The following is a 17,761-nucleotide window of genomic DNA, read 5'->3' on the forward strand; positions in this document are numbered from 1 at the left end:
GCTTGAAGTTACTGAACGATTTTGGAATTTAGTTATATTGTCTTTTTTTCCTCTTTCTTTGACATGTTTTTGCAAATATTCTTACTTTGCACCTCATGAAATTTATAGGTCAAATCATATCAGGGTTTTGGGCTTATCCAGTTTTGAGTTCTTTTTTTAATTAAAATCCCTGCAGCTAAAATTTTCTAACTTTCTTAATAGTAGTATTTCCATTTAATTTGACAGAGATATTCATGTTCCCTCACATGATGAGCTCTGATAACTTTAGTGCTTGCACGTCATCACATTAAAACATCAAATAGCTCTCCAAATATTGCTAATTTTGAACATTTCCATATTTAATGTGAGCAGTATATATGAGAGAAAATAAATGTAACATGGACCCTTTAGTCTGTTATTGCAGTATGATCTAGAATATTTACGTTAATAGTGTGCCTCTTAATTTTAACCCAACATGCATATAGTAGGCTATTTTAAACTTATTTCACTCTTAGTGGCACAATGAGCCTATAGTTCACATCACGCTGTTCTTTTTAAATCATTATAGGTTTTATAGATTTTAATCTTAACCTAATTTTGAGGACATTTTGCTTTCTTGGCAAAACTGCCTGATTATTTGCTAATCCTCACAAAAATCCTAAAGAACACTAAGAGATGAGATCTAATCACTTCCGTTACATAATTCTGTACAGTTCAGAAAACCTTCGCCGGTTTATAGACTGCATAAAAGTCAGACATGCAGAAAAACAGAGCAAATTTAAGATGCAAGTGTGGCCAGTGTACAGTGGTTTGTGTGTTTGACCCTGAGGAGGAAATGTGACTGATGATGCCCCTCAGATAGTGGTTATTTTAGTCTGATCAGCTTTTTCCATAGTCATGAATCAGATGATGGGATGAGAATAACAGAAAAGGAACCCTGCTGTGTGGAGGTTACAAAAGCTGCAAGAGAGGGAAACTTTCTTGCAGCTTGGCAGGAATCACAAAATATGTCCGGCAACAATTAAGTCTCCTGAGAAGTGAGCAGGAGGATGTGCTTATTCAGGGTCTCTCGGCTCGGACTCAAACCCAGTGATGGTACACAAGAAGAGATCCAGAGCAGACAATGCGGTCTCTTTGCAGCACGCAGAATTTGCAAATATCAATCTGTCTATTCTCTGTAGCTGACTCCCAGGCTGCTGGGTTGCAGTATGTTGTCTTTGGGTAATAATCGCGTGTTTTCACCTCAGAGCACCAGCAGAGACATTGTTGAGGTGTAGCTTGGTCAAATTAAGTGGAATTGGTGGGGTGGTACAGCTTTACAGTGGGACACAGACAGAAACGGAGCCAGTAAATGAAGGATGAAGGTTTGTCTAGAAATCTATGTGTGTATGTGTGTGTGACATGAGTGACAGTAAGACTGTGTGTGTGTGTGTGTGTGTGTGTGTGTGTGTGTGTGTGTGTGTGTGTGTGTGTGTGTGTGTGTGGGAGGATAGATGGGTGGGCTTTCATTTTGAAGACAGTGTCTCCTCCATGCAGGATTGCTTCACTTGCAGTGTTATATTTCTGGAAATCATCATATTTATTTTGCAGTATCATGTCAGCATATTTGCTTGATGTGTGAGTACGCAGCCTAGTTATTACAAAAGCAAATTTTCCTCTGATATTGAGATCGAACTGTGGAAACACCATGGAGAGTCCCTCTAAAATATTTCAACTGCAGTTCAAACCAAAGGCTATCAATGACGTCAGTAAATGCAATACTTAAACTTATGCGATCAAGAATAATAATTAAGACCTTGGTTTGATTGTGTCATTTAATTGTCTTACAAGTGTTTATATTTGCTTGTAGCCCTCTAGGTGGGGGTGGTAATCTCTGACGGCTTGGCTAGAGAGAACAATCTGTCTCCTTATAAGCATATTCAAATCTCCAAAGATCCATCACTGTCTATTGTTATTATTAGTTTTGGCATAAAAAACTAATTTAGCAATCACAGTCGGATAATTAAAAATCCAACTAAATCCATTCCCGCAGGAGTGAGTGCACTGGATGGCTGAGACTGCGTCAGGATGCATTTCATTTTCTGTGATGTGAACGTTTTAAAACCCTGGTTAATCTCTGTACATTGCTGGAAAAGTCTTTTTTCCTATTTTGTTGTATTACACTGTTAAATAAAATCTGATTTTGACAGTGATCAACACAGAAGACCTGCTAAATACAATTTATCACAAACAATATCAAATACACTTTATTTATTCCAGAGTTGTCAAATTCTTTGACAAAACAAATGATGTGTTTGAATAATTATTTATCCCCTTTAGTAATGCAGCACATACTAAACTGTGTCATATATTAAAAGTGACTTTTTTATATATAAATGGGAAGTTTTAAATGATTATAGTAAGCATTAAAACTCACGACAAACACGAGAGAAAATGCAAACTCCACAAAGAAAGACCCCGGTCAGATGGAATCCAGGAGCCAATCCGGTCTTGTAGTCTGACGTCATTAGCCATGTCTGGGCCCAAAGTCCGCTGCAGGTCCCTAAGTCAGACGATCACTGCAGCATTACTGAGAGTTGAAAAACTGTCTAAATTCTTTCATCTGTAATAAAATGATCAGTGTTGCTGCTTTACCAGGTGTAACAATTAAGTTTAACATCCAGGCATTCATGGAAACAGAATTTATTAAATTTAAGTTAAATTTAAGTTAGAAGTTCGCAGGAAGTTAGCTCGCTAGTTTCCACCTAAACATGATATAGCATGTTCTGACAGAGAGATTTCTGAAAGAATTAAAATGTACAGCTCTGCTATCACTTCCAACAAATGAACACTGTCCAATGAAGACAGAAAACTAAACAGCAGTGACGTTTGTAGGGTTACTGAAGTTGGACTAGGTGGTATATAATGATGTGCTACGTGATTGCTAGCGACACAGCTATGTTAGCATAACATGAACACAGTGAAGCTGGAGGATAAACGCTAACTTTTTTCCACTCGATAAAAGTTAACGTGAGGGTTCCCGATGGAGGACAAATGCAATCGCATGGTAGGATGCTGTAAATGGACCAAACTTCAGTCAGGAGAACAACTGAGATAATCCATCCACAATACGAGGTTAGTCATTAACATACTGCTGCATGGCTGAGCTGTAGTTACATGTAAGGTTTTAAAAACTGAGCTTAAAAATGATTAGCGGTAATAAAAACCGAGAGAGGCCAACAGTGATCACTGACTGTTTTTAGGGGCTTGTTGAGATTAAATAGAATAAGATTCAAACCATTAAAACATGTCAAAAACACAATAGCCTTATTAAACGCAGAGTAGTTTGGGCCCGGAAGCAGGATTCATCACGTCATCACTTAAAGCCCAGATAGCGGCAACCACCATGTGGCCTATTGTTTTATTATATTGAAATTAAAAAGTTTACAATTATATTATTCTGTTATTATATTTGTATTCATCACGACTTAATGCATAACAAAATATTGCTGCAACCTCAAAAGCTGAGGACCACTCATGAATTATGCAAAAACATACAGTGCAAACATATTTGCAAACATGTGAGCATATATGGATTGCATTATTTTCAGATAACTATATGATTTTAACAACAACACCAACATGCTGCCCACTGAAATATTTAGAAAAATCAAAAAAACAAACAAACAAAAAAAACCCTATAATATTTAGTGTTGTTACCTAAGTACTAGTGCATAGTATAGCATAATTTCAGGAACAGAGTTGCAACTTTATAGTGATCTACCTCAAACTGTCTGGATTCCGCCATTTGGTAAGGCGTGTAATCCAAACAATTATGAAATCAACAAACTTTACAGGATAGAAAACACCTTTACACTCATCCGCTGAGTTTCCCTTAGATACAAGAAGAATCCCCTTTATTAAAATCTTCCCTTGTTAGAAAAAAGTCATAGAAGTCACATTTGTGACGCTTGCTTCAGATACACACATTCTCCTGACAGGCTTTTAAACCAGTCTTTTTTTCTGACAGCATCTTTCAGATTTCACATTTGACACGTTGCTTTTTTTCTGCCATGAAGATATTTTAAGTCTAGCCCACCAACTTTAAGCTATAAACAACCCCGAATGCAATAGAAGGCTGGTGACATCAACATGGAAATACTCAATAAATCTTCTCTACATCCAACCGTATTTTCTAGAAATGATGTTTATGCACTGCTAATGACTAAGGATTTGTTTTTCTCCCCAATTTATCTAAATGTATGTGTTAGTTGTTGGGAGATGATTGGGCTAGACTGTGGGTGCACACCGCATATGACTTCATTTCAAACATTTTGTTTGGTTGTAGATATTTATGAATGAAAAACCGACATTAGGAGCAAACGTTTGGTAAAGAAGTCTTACTATGATCATCCTAAGACTCAGCACAAACCACACAGGTCTGAATTTTTGATCAAAATGACTGACAGCAACCAGGCGTTACACTCAAACAATCCATCAACTGACAACCAGTTTTGATTTAGAAATATTGCTGACTGCTGCTGAAGTGAGTGTGACCTTACTTCATTTATGAGTCACATCCTATTTGAAGTAGAAAGGAGAGCACAAGGAAAAAACGAAATAAACAAAGCCTCTCCTTCAACCAAACAGTTTTATTCCTTCCAGAGAACATTGTGTTCGTGTAGCATAACAGTAGTAACTAAGAAGCGATGCAAAATATAGATTCTGGGGTCTTTAACCTTGTTACCCTTATTTTAGTGACAGTGCGGACACAGGACCGCTCATTCAAGTAGTGAATGTTCCCAATGATGTCACATTGTCATTGTTTCTGTTTCTGCTTTGATTAGTGCTTTTTAAAAAACACAAATGCTTTAGAGTCCCAGGTGACTCGCCCGCTTTATTAAACTGAGCTATTTATTCAGTTAATGTTTGCCACAGGTACCAAGTGGGTATGGTTATTCTGTCAGTCATTTTAAAGAGGAGCTGCTACATCGCTGCGTTTATCACCTGGATAAGGAACTTTCCAGGGTGGAAGTTTTCCGAACATTGGTGATGTTGTGAGATCTCTTTGAGACAGCTGAGCCGTGCCCTGGTCATGCCACACATGAAAAAGACAACTGATCCTGCTACACTGTAAGCCTCAACCCGAGCAGCAATGACCCTCTTGGGAGCGAGAAAAACTTCACCTGCTGATGTGACTGTGCAATGCTTGGCTGGAAAATCTGCTTGAAAAAGGGGTTACCTTTGCTCCTGGAGCACTGACAAGAAGGTAGCAAGTGTTTGTTCCTCCTGTCACTTGCCGGCATGCTCTGAGCAACGCATGAGATAAACTGTGTGCTATCAGTGCTTGAAGTGTGCGTTTAGTTTTAGTTGTTTTTTTTATTGTTTCTATACAACAGTAGTGAGAGATTAGTTCACATTGCAAGCAATGAATCAGAGTCATTCCTGGTGGGTGTTGGTCTCCACCAGGACGGTAATCTGTCAAAGGTTCTGCTCATAACTTTAATGGACAGACTTTCTCGGTGCAGCCAACAGGAGGAGGGTGTCAGATCTCAGGATCTCATCTTTGCTTTTTGTAGATTTTGTGGCTCTCTTGGCTTCCTCAAGCGGTGACCTCCAGCTCACACTGGGGTGGTTTGCAGCTGAGTGTGATGTATCAGGAATGACAATTAGCATGCCCAATCTGAGTGTATGGTTCTCAGCCAGAAGAGGGTGGGGTGCCCACTCTGGGTCAGGAATGAGGGGCTGCCCTACGTAGAGGAGTTCAAGTGTCTTGGGGTCTTGTTCAAAAGTAAGGTGAGAGAGCATGAGACTGACAGACAGATTACTGCTGCAATGTGGATGCTGTACTGATGTGTTATGCGATATGAAGGAGAGAGGAGGTGAAGCTGTAAATTTACAGGTTGATCTATGAGTCTACCCTCAGCTACAGCCACAAGCTCTGGGTGGTGAAAGAACAAGATAGCAAATAGAAGCAGGCGAAGTCTGTTAGCTTGCGGAGCACAGCCAATCCGGAGGGACTAAAAGTAGACCCAGTACTCCTCTTCATCGAACGGACCCAGATGAGACGGTTCAAGCATCTGAATTTGATGCTTCCTGGATGCCTCATACATAAGGTTTTGGGCATGTCTGCAAGGAGGCTCAGGGGAAGGACATGTTGGAGAGATTAAGTCTCGGAGCTGGCCATTTGTTCTTTAATTTCAGTTATTTAATATTTAGGTCAAAATGAGCCCAGCTGGTTTCATAATACAAATACAACAATAATAATATTTACTTGAAATTACTTAAAGCGTGACACCAGAATCAAAACACAGTAAAGTGGATTATACTTTGGATAAAAGCTGAAAATTGTATTAAAGACAAGTGCAGAATTCCATTTTATAAAATATGCAAATGAATTCTAGCTATGCAAATACAATATTTATCCTTTTTTATTATTTAGATGAGGTCAATTTGATAACAAATAATGCTCTGATTAAATTTAAGTGTTGCTATTATAATTATTTTGGTGTTATTTGTTCTTGATGCCTCGAATCAGTCGTCAGTTTACAGGGCTGATATCCACCAGTTTAGGGTTGAAGATCTTACGTACCAAATGTTTGAGTCTTCTGAACTGGTGTAACTTCTATAAGAAGCAGTTGGTATTAATCAAATCCCAATCCTATTCCTAACTCTACAGTAAATGCTACAGTAAATCACAGTGGTTAGCACTGTTGCTTGCGTGGGTTTCCTCTTGGGGTTCCGGCTTCTCCCACCATTAAAAACGTAATTAAAACCTGAGGTGATTCGCCTGTTATTGTGCCCTTGTGCAAGGCACTCACCTATGGATGCAATTAGTCTCTGGGCGTTGCTTCTGCCCACGGCTTCAGATGCTAAAGATGAGATTGTCCTGTATATACATACACATTTATCCAAAATACTGATATTTAAAACTCCCATAAAGTCTAATTTTCATCTAGTTTTTTCAAACGCATACTGCTGGAAATCTGAATATATAGCTCAGGCAATGTTATGCTGGTGCTAGAAAAAAGAAGCATATGAAAGCGAATTTATAGAGGGGCCAGGTTTGCCACTTTCCCAGCTGCTGGACCAGCATGTCCTATCTTTGCTTGCATCCACCCATCATCTTCTTCATTCTTATTTTTGTAAGGAGACTTATTTTGAACCTGTGATCTGCCTGTGTGGAGCTTTTTTTTATGATGCTCAGAGCTTTTTTTTTATATGTATAATCCACACCGTTGTTGGAGGAACTGTACTGTAAAGCCTATTTTCTCCAAGCTGGTATGTCTCTGTTTCATTTTGAGAAGAAATCCATTTCGGCCCTCTGCTCGAGAAGTAAGAATCCATCCCAAAATGATCCTCCGAGACACCTGAATTGTAGCAACCGCAGCACACTGTTTATAAATATCTTCTAGGTTTGTCAGCTTGTCCAAACATTAATACCCCTGAGAAATAGCATTATGAAAAATGTAAGTTGTTTCTCTGTCTGGGCCTATTAAATCCCCTATTAAGCTTCCAAAGGCAGTCAATACCCAGTGTCTGAACCATTTGATTCACTTTAGAGATCACATCTCACCTTGCACATTCTCCAGTCACACTGTGTTTTGTCTTGTTGCTCAGTGCTGACAGTGACACCCGGCTGAGAAAAACACAAAGCTTTTAAGACAGCTTTTAAGATGTATAAACATCCCACTGTGCTCTCTTATAACCAATAATTTATAAAATGCCAACATCCCAGCCAATAAAAGCTTAAATTTGACACTTTAATAGTCTTTTTGAAGCGTGTGCCAAGTCCAAGAATTGTTCATACATGTAAATTGCCTAAAATGAGAACGAAAGCTTCTGACGCAGCCTTGAAGGCGCAGAAAGGTTAGACCGAGCTATCTAGTGTTACAGCTGCTAATACAAAAAGCAGCACGGCTAACAACTGCATAATCTGTCTCGATATGACAGCTGGCATGTATGGAGTTACATAACAGATGGCAACAAGCGCTCTATAACTGCGAGGCTGCTGTGCATCCTTGCAGTCGTTTCCTCGAGGAGAAATCGAAGTCCATAACAGGTCTATTTCTCTCACTCGGAAGCGCAAATCTCATCACCGAAGACTGAGACGTTATCCCTTCCTCACTTTAATACTGTGACACGTGGCAGATATCCTCACCGCAGCACAACTTAATCCGTGACTCACTGAGCGTGCATGATAAAGTGCCGTCGTCCAACTTCCTTGTCAAATTGCTTCTTTAATTAATACAGATATCGATCAAAGCCATATTTTTAATAGTTTATGTGGGCCAGTTGTGATAGGGATTATTTTCTTCACTTCCTTCAATAACCCTGGAAACTCCGAGATATGGTGTACATCATCAGAAATTATTGATTTTCCCAATATATTGGATCAGGACCTATGCTGTCATTTAAGAAATATAGAAAAAATATCACGGAGCAAAGACAGAGATGTGGATTTATGTTTCACTTGAGCGTTCATTTATGATGGTTATTATAAAATAACACTGCGAAAAAACACTGATGCCAATAATATGTCTTTATGTCATCAATTATTTCGTCTCATTAGAAATCGACATTTTTCAGAAGCAGAAGAAATGCAAGTCTTTAATAATGGCTGTACATCATCGCTCAGAAAGCGATATTTCTCAGCAGGCTTCTTTAAGAAAGCACAACTACAGAAAATGTCTAGTAACATTACCCCGAACTCACTATCAAAATGTCCCCGACTGCTTCGACCAATGAATGAACTTAAATCAAACAGGCCGGCCTCGGCTGCTAGCAGTTTGGAACACGAATATTATCAGTTAATCAATGCGGCACCTCTTCTTTAGTCCGTAAGTGATGTGTTTTGACATTTAGTGCTGAGCTCTCATCTGTGCTTGCACTCACAAAAGATCTTACGTAATCACTCAGAGTTAAATGCCAATAAAAGTTTCCTCTTAAGGGATATCACAAGGCTGAAGCTTCCAAAAGTTAACAAAACAAATCATCCCGCTTTGATGTGGTAATACCACATAAAGCACCAATTTTGCTAGATTATTCAGGAGAAATCACAAATATTTATGTATTTTTGCAGCTAATGATTATTTAATGTGAACTTAATGAACTGTCGAACAAATTGGGGCCTGAAGAGTGCACTTTTTATTTGATGAATAATTCTATCAGATAGCTCAGGCTGAGATTATCAGCGCTGCAAGCTTTCTTTTTCCTGTGAACAAGTAGTATATAATTGTGCAAACGATCAGCGTCAGTGTTATTGATTTTGTTGGTGAGTCACATCACCTGCAACCAGTGTTGGGGAGTAACAGATTACATGTATCGGAGGTATTTAAAATACAAAATATGAGTAACTGTATTCCGTTACAGTTACTACTTAAAAACGTGGTATACAGAATACAGTTACTTTGTTGAAATATTTTTGGTAATTCCACGCCGGTGGAAACCCAAACAAAACATGGATTAAGAGGCTCTAATGCCTGGGTCACAATCTCGCAGCCTATGTCAACTCTACTTGCGGCCGCATAATGATGTGAAGAAATGTTTTTAAAAATTATTATTCAAAAAATTATTTAATATGAAGGCAATAGGCAAAGTGTTACAGGCATAGCCCTAAAGAATGTAGCCTCATGGGCACTCCTGCTGCAGGGAGAATGGACTGCCATACCCGTTATGTGTCTGTGAGCGCGAGGGAGGGAGAAAAAGGAGAGTCGAAAAGTACGACTTGTCAGAGTCGAGCAGAAATGGGAGATGGAAGCATGTAAATATAATAACAACCACTGCAGCCAAGAAGAGTGCCTGACTAGCCCAGTTGTAAGTAAGCTATTAAGACTCGACTGTGCACTGTGTTCCTGTTTTCCTCCAAAACAATAAGTTCCAAGGAGCAGCCTTTCAACGCCTCTCTCTGTCTCTCGCTAGCAAAGCTGACCCATACAACAAAGTAAAGCTAGTTTTCGGCTACGAGCCAGAGGTCCATTTACTACGGTTTAGAGCCACAAACCTGTTTTATATACACGCTGAATAGTTTTCTATACGAGATCGCTGCAAAAAGTGCAGCCTTGTCCACCCTACTGTTACTCATTTTATATTAAGATTCAAAAATCTAGTTGGTATTGGTATAGCGAGTATCCTTCAGTAATAGTAATAAATCACACAGCAATAGTACATTCATGTAGTTGTAAAAAGCATGATAATATATTAAGTAATCCAAAGTATTCAGAATACGTTACTCTCATTGAGTAACGTAGTGGAATACGTTACAAAATACATTTTTGGGGCATGTATTCTGTAATCTGTAGTGGAATACATTTTAAAAGTAACCTTCCCAACACTGTCTGCAACACATATGGGTTGCAGGTAATGCAGGTTTCCTACTGCAAAAATGTCTTAGTGTTTCTAGACCAACGGCTGGCACGCCCAATATTCTTATTGGTTTCTCCCAACTTGGTCAGGAGATATTTTTATCATTAATAAGACACTTTCTCCATATGCATATTAATGTTGTTGGACTATATTGCCGACCTTCTTTGATTGTCACAGCAAACCTAACCTGGAGCAGGTTTATTTAGTTAAAACAAGATGTAAGACAGACCTAAATGGTGTCAGTGAGTCATGGCCACTCCATTCATACAAGAGGAACCAGTTGCAATCTGTGCATTAGTAATAAGATTTCAAGTGGAAAGAATATAGCACAATCGTTATTATGATCCTTTAGCTTACCCTGACTCATTACTTTTTGAGAGGTACCACTTCAGCCAGGAGGGAAAAATTCACAAATAGGGTTTATTAGCACCTATATTAGAAGCCAAGTGTTACATTTCCTGCCGCTGCTGCCAAATAATTATAAATGAGTAAAAAAAAAAGATATTACACGAAGGCCCGTGATATGACACGAACTGCAGGATGTCCAATGAGCTTACGTTACCTGAAATGGAGTCACCGCTGCTGCAGTCTTCCAGTCGCTCAGAAGGAGCGCCGTCCTTCCTTTTACATCTTCGAAAATTTGCTGTTATGATGATTTTGGTTGATACCCAACCAAAATGTGATGTTACATTAGACCCATCTGGTTCTGACTTGTTTTTCTTTTGTTTGTTTTTTCAACCTGTCCTCTTTATATTTGCTGTAACTGGGAAGAAACACTTAAATGCACTTAAATGCACCTCTTTAGCATAAAGTGTACATAAATGTAATAGCTTCAAAGGAAGAAAACTGAAGCCAAAGCAGAAGTGCCTTAAACTGCACACAGGAAAATAGCCTTTGGGATTCCTTTATCCATAACCTTGGCGAGTTTATGATCTCAACCACTAGTTCAGAGTCTTATTTAATAAAGTAAAAGCTCTGCTTTGTGCCAGGGTTTTTTAAAAAAAGAATATATGTCAGGTTCTGAGGAATGTTATGATTGACAAGTTAGCATCAGATGAGCGTGTAGAGTGCATCTTGGATTATTCAGATACAAATTATCATAAGATCATCAACACCATGGACATATAAAGGTTCAATGCAAGTAACATTTTGCTTTTGGAATTTGATTCTTCTACTCCAATTCTCACACTTGTATTTTTCTTAGTTTAAACTATCCTTGGATTATTTTTATTTTTTTAAGAGGGCTTCTTCTGTGAAGGTTAAGCTTTGTTACCTTAGAGTTGTTCTAATTTCTGCTTCCTTTTTTTTTTTACTACTATTACTGGTGGGCTGTAGTAGAAGCATATTAAAACAAATGAATTTCCTTAAGGTGAACTGTTTATCTGTTTACTTTGTCTGACACCACCACTTCTCTCTTGTTTGTGCCGCTTTTGTGATTCCTTTAGGTCAAATTATCTGGTTCCTCTGAACCCTCCAATACAAGTTCTTATTCACTTCAAGTGAAACTTTTGCCCTCCCATGTTATTCCTTCAGCCAGAGAGTTGTCAGTCATGGTTTCCCTAGTTAGTCAAGAATATGCAGGCACCTCGTACGGCTGAAGACATCTATTCTTATCAAATTGTCATGTGGCTTTGAAGAACAGAGCAAACTGCTCTCGCAAATGAAATGGAGTCTTTGAAGTGACGTAAGCAGACCAGGTTCTTTGCACCTTTCACATTTTTTTATTTGGGATGTGGACTTAGCTAAAGGCTTGAATAGGGCAACAGCTATAGCTGGTGACTCTGCTCAAGTCACACAAGCGTATAGCTGGTCATGATCACAAGATAACATTAACACAGAACGTGAGACCAAAATAAATGTTCTGTATAAAAAACTGGAAAAGGTGTTATGTTGCCTGCTGTTGCATATCTATGTTTTTCAAATAAGCAGCGTGAAAGACTGCAAAAATCTGGTCAAATCTGTATGTTGTGTAGCTACTTTTTTATTAAATATTGTAAGTAACGCAGCCATATTTGTGCCACAAATACAGGCAGTTGTTTTTTGAGATACTGGTGGGACAGAACCAAAGAACGAATATGAGCATGTATATGAATTATATCACTGGGGAGGTTTTTTGTTTTGTTTGGCCTTTTTTTCTGTTGTTGTTAGTTTAGTTTTTTATTAAAACAAATTTAACAGTCAGCCTCCTACTCCAATAACTTTCATGTAAAAGTCTACAAAAGTATTTCATTTCAAGTCGCATTTGTACATTCTTAATAATATGCAAAACTCTCAGTGTGATTGAGATCTGAGTCTCAAGGTTCATTATCCTAAAATATTGCAGAATTATTTAAAGCACAAGAGGATCCGACTATAACTATTACCCTTCACCATATTGGAATGCAGCTATTCTGGGTAACTTGGCATTGCGTCTGAAATATGAAAAAAATTGATTGTCCCATATTTCTCCTAATTATAACAGCTGTGATCAATTTTTCCGTTGTTGTTTTGTCCAATTACTTGCTTGACCAAATCCCCACAGTCCTCTTGGATTGAAGCTGGAGCTCAGCAAACGAGCCACTGCCTAATACTGTGTGGAACATTTATCCATGATGTAGAGGTTCGCTTTTCGTGTAAACATATTTAATACCAACTCATTAGCTACATCTAATCCCACATTTATCCTCATAATTTGACTTCCAATCTTGAATGCTAATGAGACAGTAATTATGCTTTCATACATGTTCCAGTCCTTAGGTATAATTCAATAGATGCAGTCAACACATTTGTCCTGATTTTATGCTTTAGTTGCTAGTGTCTCAGACTGCGCGCTGTGGTCTAATATTCTGCTGTTATAGATAAAAAGTATATTTATCATTCTTGAACCATGCAGCAAATAATTGACCAATTATTCAGTAAAAAGGAAGTGCACACTCTGCATAATGTCAGGTTCCCAAAATGCAGCAAACCTGTTTGCTGCATTTGCTCGGTATGCTGTTGTTATTTGTGATTTAACAGCTAACAGAATGGGCCAGGTGCTGTCTTCTGCAGTGAATTACAGCAGAACGGCCAAGAAAGTAACTTCCAGTGGTGAAACGAAGAAGATGAAAAGCGATTATGCGAGGCTGTGGTGAATAGTATATGATGATGTATGAGCCAAACAAATCTACTTTTGGCTTTCACACAACAGCACATAGGCGGCTGTTACCCTCATGTAATTAATCTCCATAATCTTTGCCTTTTCAATAAGGGTGCTAATCTAGAAAAAGAGACAGACCTCTTCACAAGCAGACACTGTTTACAATGTTGATTACTTCCTTTGCTATTGTCAGAGTTTGCCTGAAGATACATTAGCTCCTTTCTTATGATAAGCTAGATGGCGTAGATCTCGATATGAGTCAGATCAGTAAGATACTGAAAGAAATACGTTATTGTTAATATGCATGCATGCAGGATTTCTCAAGATAATCCCTGCCCACACACACACACACACACAGGTGTGCACTCACCATCCCACCCTATAGGGGACAAAAAGATGTTTTCCTAATCGGATTTCTGAGCTCATCCTATGATGAGAGTCTGCCCATTTTATTGATCTTATGTTATCTCAAATTGGGAACCTTTGGTCCAGTAATGAGAGATAGATGGAAGGACTTTTTAAAGTTTCTCTATTGATACCTCAAACCAGGAAAAAATAAATAAATACAAGAAATTTCATAGTAATGCTTTCCTACCCTCGGAGTTCCTGTGTAAAGTCAGTACTCTAATTAAGTATGCAAATAAATCTGTTTTTCTCTGTTGCATTTAATTTCTGTGCATGCATGGAAAATTACATTTCACACCATATTTCACTTCATTTGATACTTTCCAAATATTATTGTTTTACAACACTAAATCTAACCAGAATTAATGTCTGTTAATGTCTGTTTGATCAACAGAAGCCCTTTCTTTACTGAGTGATAAGGTTTCTCTAAATAAAATCCATATTTATTAAAAGCTATTAGTACTTACAATTAATCAAATGAAAATCACCTCTGTGCTGTGGAAATGGTTTAATTTATTAAAGTGGATATGGAAACGTCAGCTTTTGCAACACAAAGCTACTTAGGAATGGCTTAGCAAAGGTCAACGTTGTGGAGTTGCCAAATCTAAATGCACGTGTGAATATTGGTTACACACAAAACACGTCACCATCTTTTTCTTCAAATGAAGTGCAAACAGAGCCTTCTCTATCCCCCTGAGCTTTTTTATTATCTCGTCTTGGTACTATATGTGTATTTTATTCAATGTCAGCGGTCCCCAACCTTTTTTGCGCCACGGACCGGTTTATGTCCGACAATATTATCACGGACCGGCCTTTAAGGTGTCACGGATAAATACAACAAAATAAAACCAGTACCAGTTCCAAAAAAAAGAAGATTTATTCATAACACACGGGAAAAGACCCAGGAAAACTCAGTTAACGAACCCAGGGTACCAGACGACTCACAGACCGGTACCGGTCCGTGGCCCGGGGGTTGGGGACCGCTGTTCTATGTTGTAAATAAAGGTTAAAAATCAGCCTGTTCATTTGCATAATGTGATATAAACATGAATAGCTTTGTCCAGAGAATAAATTCCGTCTGTCTTTCTTGAATTTATACATCTGCCTCACACACTACTCCCAATTTGTATTTTACATTTATGTTTTGCTGTTAAAAGGTTATTTTCTAGTGATCAGTGCACATCAAGCGTGTGACATCATTGCTATGAGGCAATAAAACACGACAACTTCTGAGGGGCTGAATGCTTTTCATTGTGGCAGCATAGATTTTGACGTTACGGAGAGTAGTTGCAAAGCAGCTTCATCTCATATCATTGTCCCCAAAATGGCAACTGACTCATCTGTGCAGCATGTGTATGAGAGGAATTACAATCAAGCTGTCATTACCTTGAGGCCAATTGTACTGGTAATTGTGAGAGGATGACAACAGGTTGGCCAGAATTAAGGCTCATCTTCCTTTGGCTAGTTCAGCACCTGCCTGCTGGCCACAGGCCGAAATTTTTTTCTGACAGCCTCAGCAGGAATGATTGATGCCTGAAGGCCTCTGATGGATGTGTGTGTGTGTGTGTTTCTCAGTGCCAAGCTGCTTTATCCATCCAGCACCCTCTCTTGAAGCTCATTTAGGTCGCACCTGTCATTGCACACATTGGTTGCTTGATGTTTTTTCCTTATAAGCTCGTCGTCTGCGGACGCATACCCTTTAAAGAAAAGCAGCTACTGTGCGGTGATGATAATATTCTGGAAATTGTAATCACCTTTAGCAGATGTCTGGTGCAATGTAGCTTAAGAAAGGTGTAAATCTACATTGTTTAGCTGATGCTGCACCATGCATGTCACTAGGTTTTTCCTGCATCAGGTTCTATAATGCACTTTGAATCACCTTGTTGTTGAATTGTGCTATACAAATAAACTTGCCTTGCCTATAATGAACAGAAATGCTGTTTTTTGCATTGTTTCAGAGTCAACGATCACATTTTTTGTTTTATAAAAGAAAAATTTTCATGGGTTTTCCACCTGTATTCACCCAATCCCTCCTCCCATACACGCACATACCATAGGACCACCTATAAAGAAACAGTTAAACTTTTTCTCTATTGTTTGGTGTTGATAATCTCAGTATTTGCCGTGTGTACAATGACCTGAATGCACTGCAGTATACCAAAGTCTTTATCCTATTTTTATGCCACACACACTCACAGCTCTTTTAGCTCCAAAGAATTTTAAACCTCCCAATGTCCTGATACTATTGCATTTTTCATTGGTATTTTAAGCAAAGAGTTGTGAGGTCTTAGAAGTCAGCTGGCATTAATTCCTCTGAGGCAGAGGGATTCAGCCTCTCCCTGGAAAGAGGCTTAAAAGAAAGTTCTCCTGCTTCCAAATGACTACACTTTTCCTTTCTCACATACATTTTTATATTCCTTAGTGGACAGGAGAACAATAGATAATTGAACGTGACTACGTTTAAAATACAATAAATTCTTTTAATAGAAACTTACTGGGGTGTACTAGACTTGCATATGCAAATACGTTCATTTAACTAAGTTTGAGAAGTTGACTAATTGTCTCATTGTTCTCTATGTTTGTGGGCAACAGACTGTCAGGGGTGCAGGTGTATACATAATAGATCAAAGCGAGAAGAAATATGAGGAAACTGAGATCGTTAATCCTGCTTTGTGGAAAAAAAACATGAAATTTAATATATTTTTCAAACTACCATGATAGCAAATTTGAGAAATGAGTGACCAATATCACACAGAGAGGTTTTTCCAATGATGGTACAAGATTAAATTAAATGACATATTCATGATATGCTGTACATTTTAGGTTCTAATAGCTGCTCGCTAGAGTAAATTTTATCTTTAAATTAACTTCTCCATTCGCATCACATTTATTCTGGCGAGGTTGGAGAACCAGCGGTTGGCGTGCGTGTTGCGATGGGATGAGGTTTGCACAAAGCCGGCTTTCTCAAACAGGGAAATGGCTGCTGTCTGTGGAGAGCTCACATCCAGGATGAAACGGCCGAAGCCTCTCTCTTTGCAGAAATCCAAAGCCTTCCGTGTCAACTGCGAGCCCAAGTTTTTGCGGCGCCACGAAAATGCCACGACCATGTGACACATCTCCCCATAACTTCCATCCCCGGCATCTTGAGCCAGCTCAGAGCCTCCTCCCGTCACTCCGCCATTCCAGTCTTCAAACCTTTCGCCTTCTTCCTCTCCCCTTTTTCCAGTCACTCCCACCATCCCTACCACCTTGGATTGGCCATTGATGTCTGTCTCTGCTACCCAGAAGCCGTTATCTGGGTTTTCCAGGTAGCTGGCCTGAATGTCGGCCATATCTGCGCTTTGCCTCCTCATCATGTAGCCCTCATAGATATCATGGCAGCAATAATAAATGAGGCCAGCCCATGCACTGCCAAACAGTAGAGCTTGGAAGTAGGAGTTGCCTCCCAGGACATAACCAGCCATCGAAATGCTCAGAGCAACACCAATATGGTCTGGATGGCTCATGGCCTTGAAAAAGGCTGGGTAAACATGCTCAAAAATCCCATCCTTAAATAGTGACATGACCACATGTTGATCTGAAGGTCTATATTCCCTGATGGAGAACTGAACTGCATGTTGGAGGAAAAGAGAACGAAGGGAGGGAGAGAATGAGAGCTCGGTGAGACTAATCTGCCTGTTGTTGCAATCAGAAATTCCTGCTGGATTTCACAATGGGCTAAATATGCTCACGTAACCTGTTAAATAAATATAAAATAAATCACTATGCCTCTCACTGATTCTTACCCTTTTCATTTTTAATTCATTTCTATTCCACATAAATATGAAAATGGCATTTTCATGTGACAACCTGAGGTGAAAATCACAATTAAAATTATTACTACTATTAAGATTCCAAGAGTGAGAGTCATTCTGG

At 38.8% G+C, this 17,761-nt stretch overlaps 1 protein-coding gene across 1 annotated transcript in view; it reads right to left on the reverse strand.

Moving 5' to 3' along the window:
• Nucleotides 1–20: 20 nt before the first annotated feature.
• The window catches only part of LOC146364848 (putative N-acetyltransferase camello), a 31,593-nt gene continuing 13,852 nt past the window's right edge, over nt 21–17,761 (reverse strand). The window contains exon 2 of the mRNA XM_084916121.1: nt 21–17,456. Coding sequence (XP_084772247.1) covers nt 16,705–17,456 — 752 coding nt within the window. The 3' untranslated portion in view covers nt 21–16,704. The remainder of the gene's footprint in view (nt 17,457–17,761) is intronic.

Source organism: Perissodus microlepis, chromosome 20 (genome assembly GCF_051167445.1).
Source record: "Perissodus microlepis isolate ML-2025 ecotype Zambia chromosome 20, ASM5116744v1, whole genome shotgun sequence".
NCBI lineage: Eukaryota > Metazoa > Chordata > Actinopteri > Cichliformes > Cichlidae > Perissodus > Perissodus microlepis.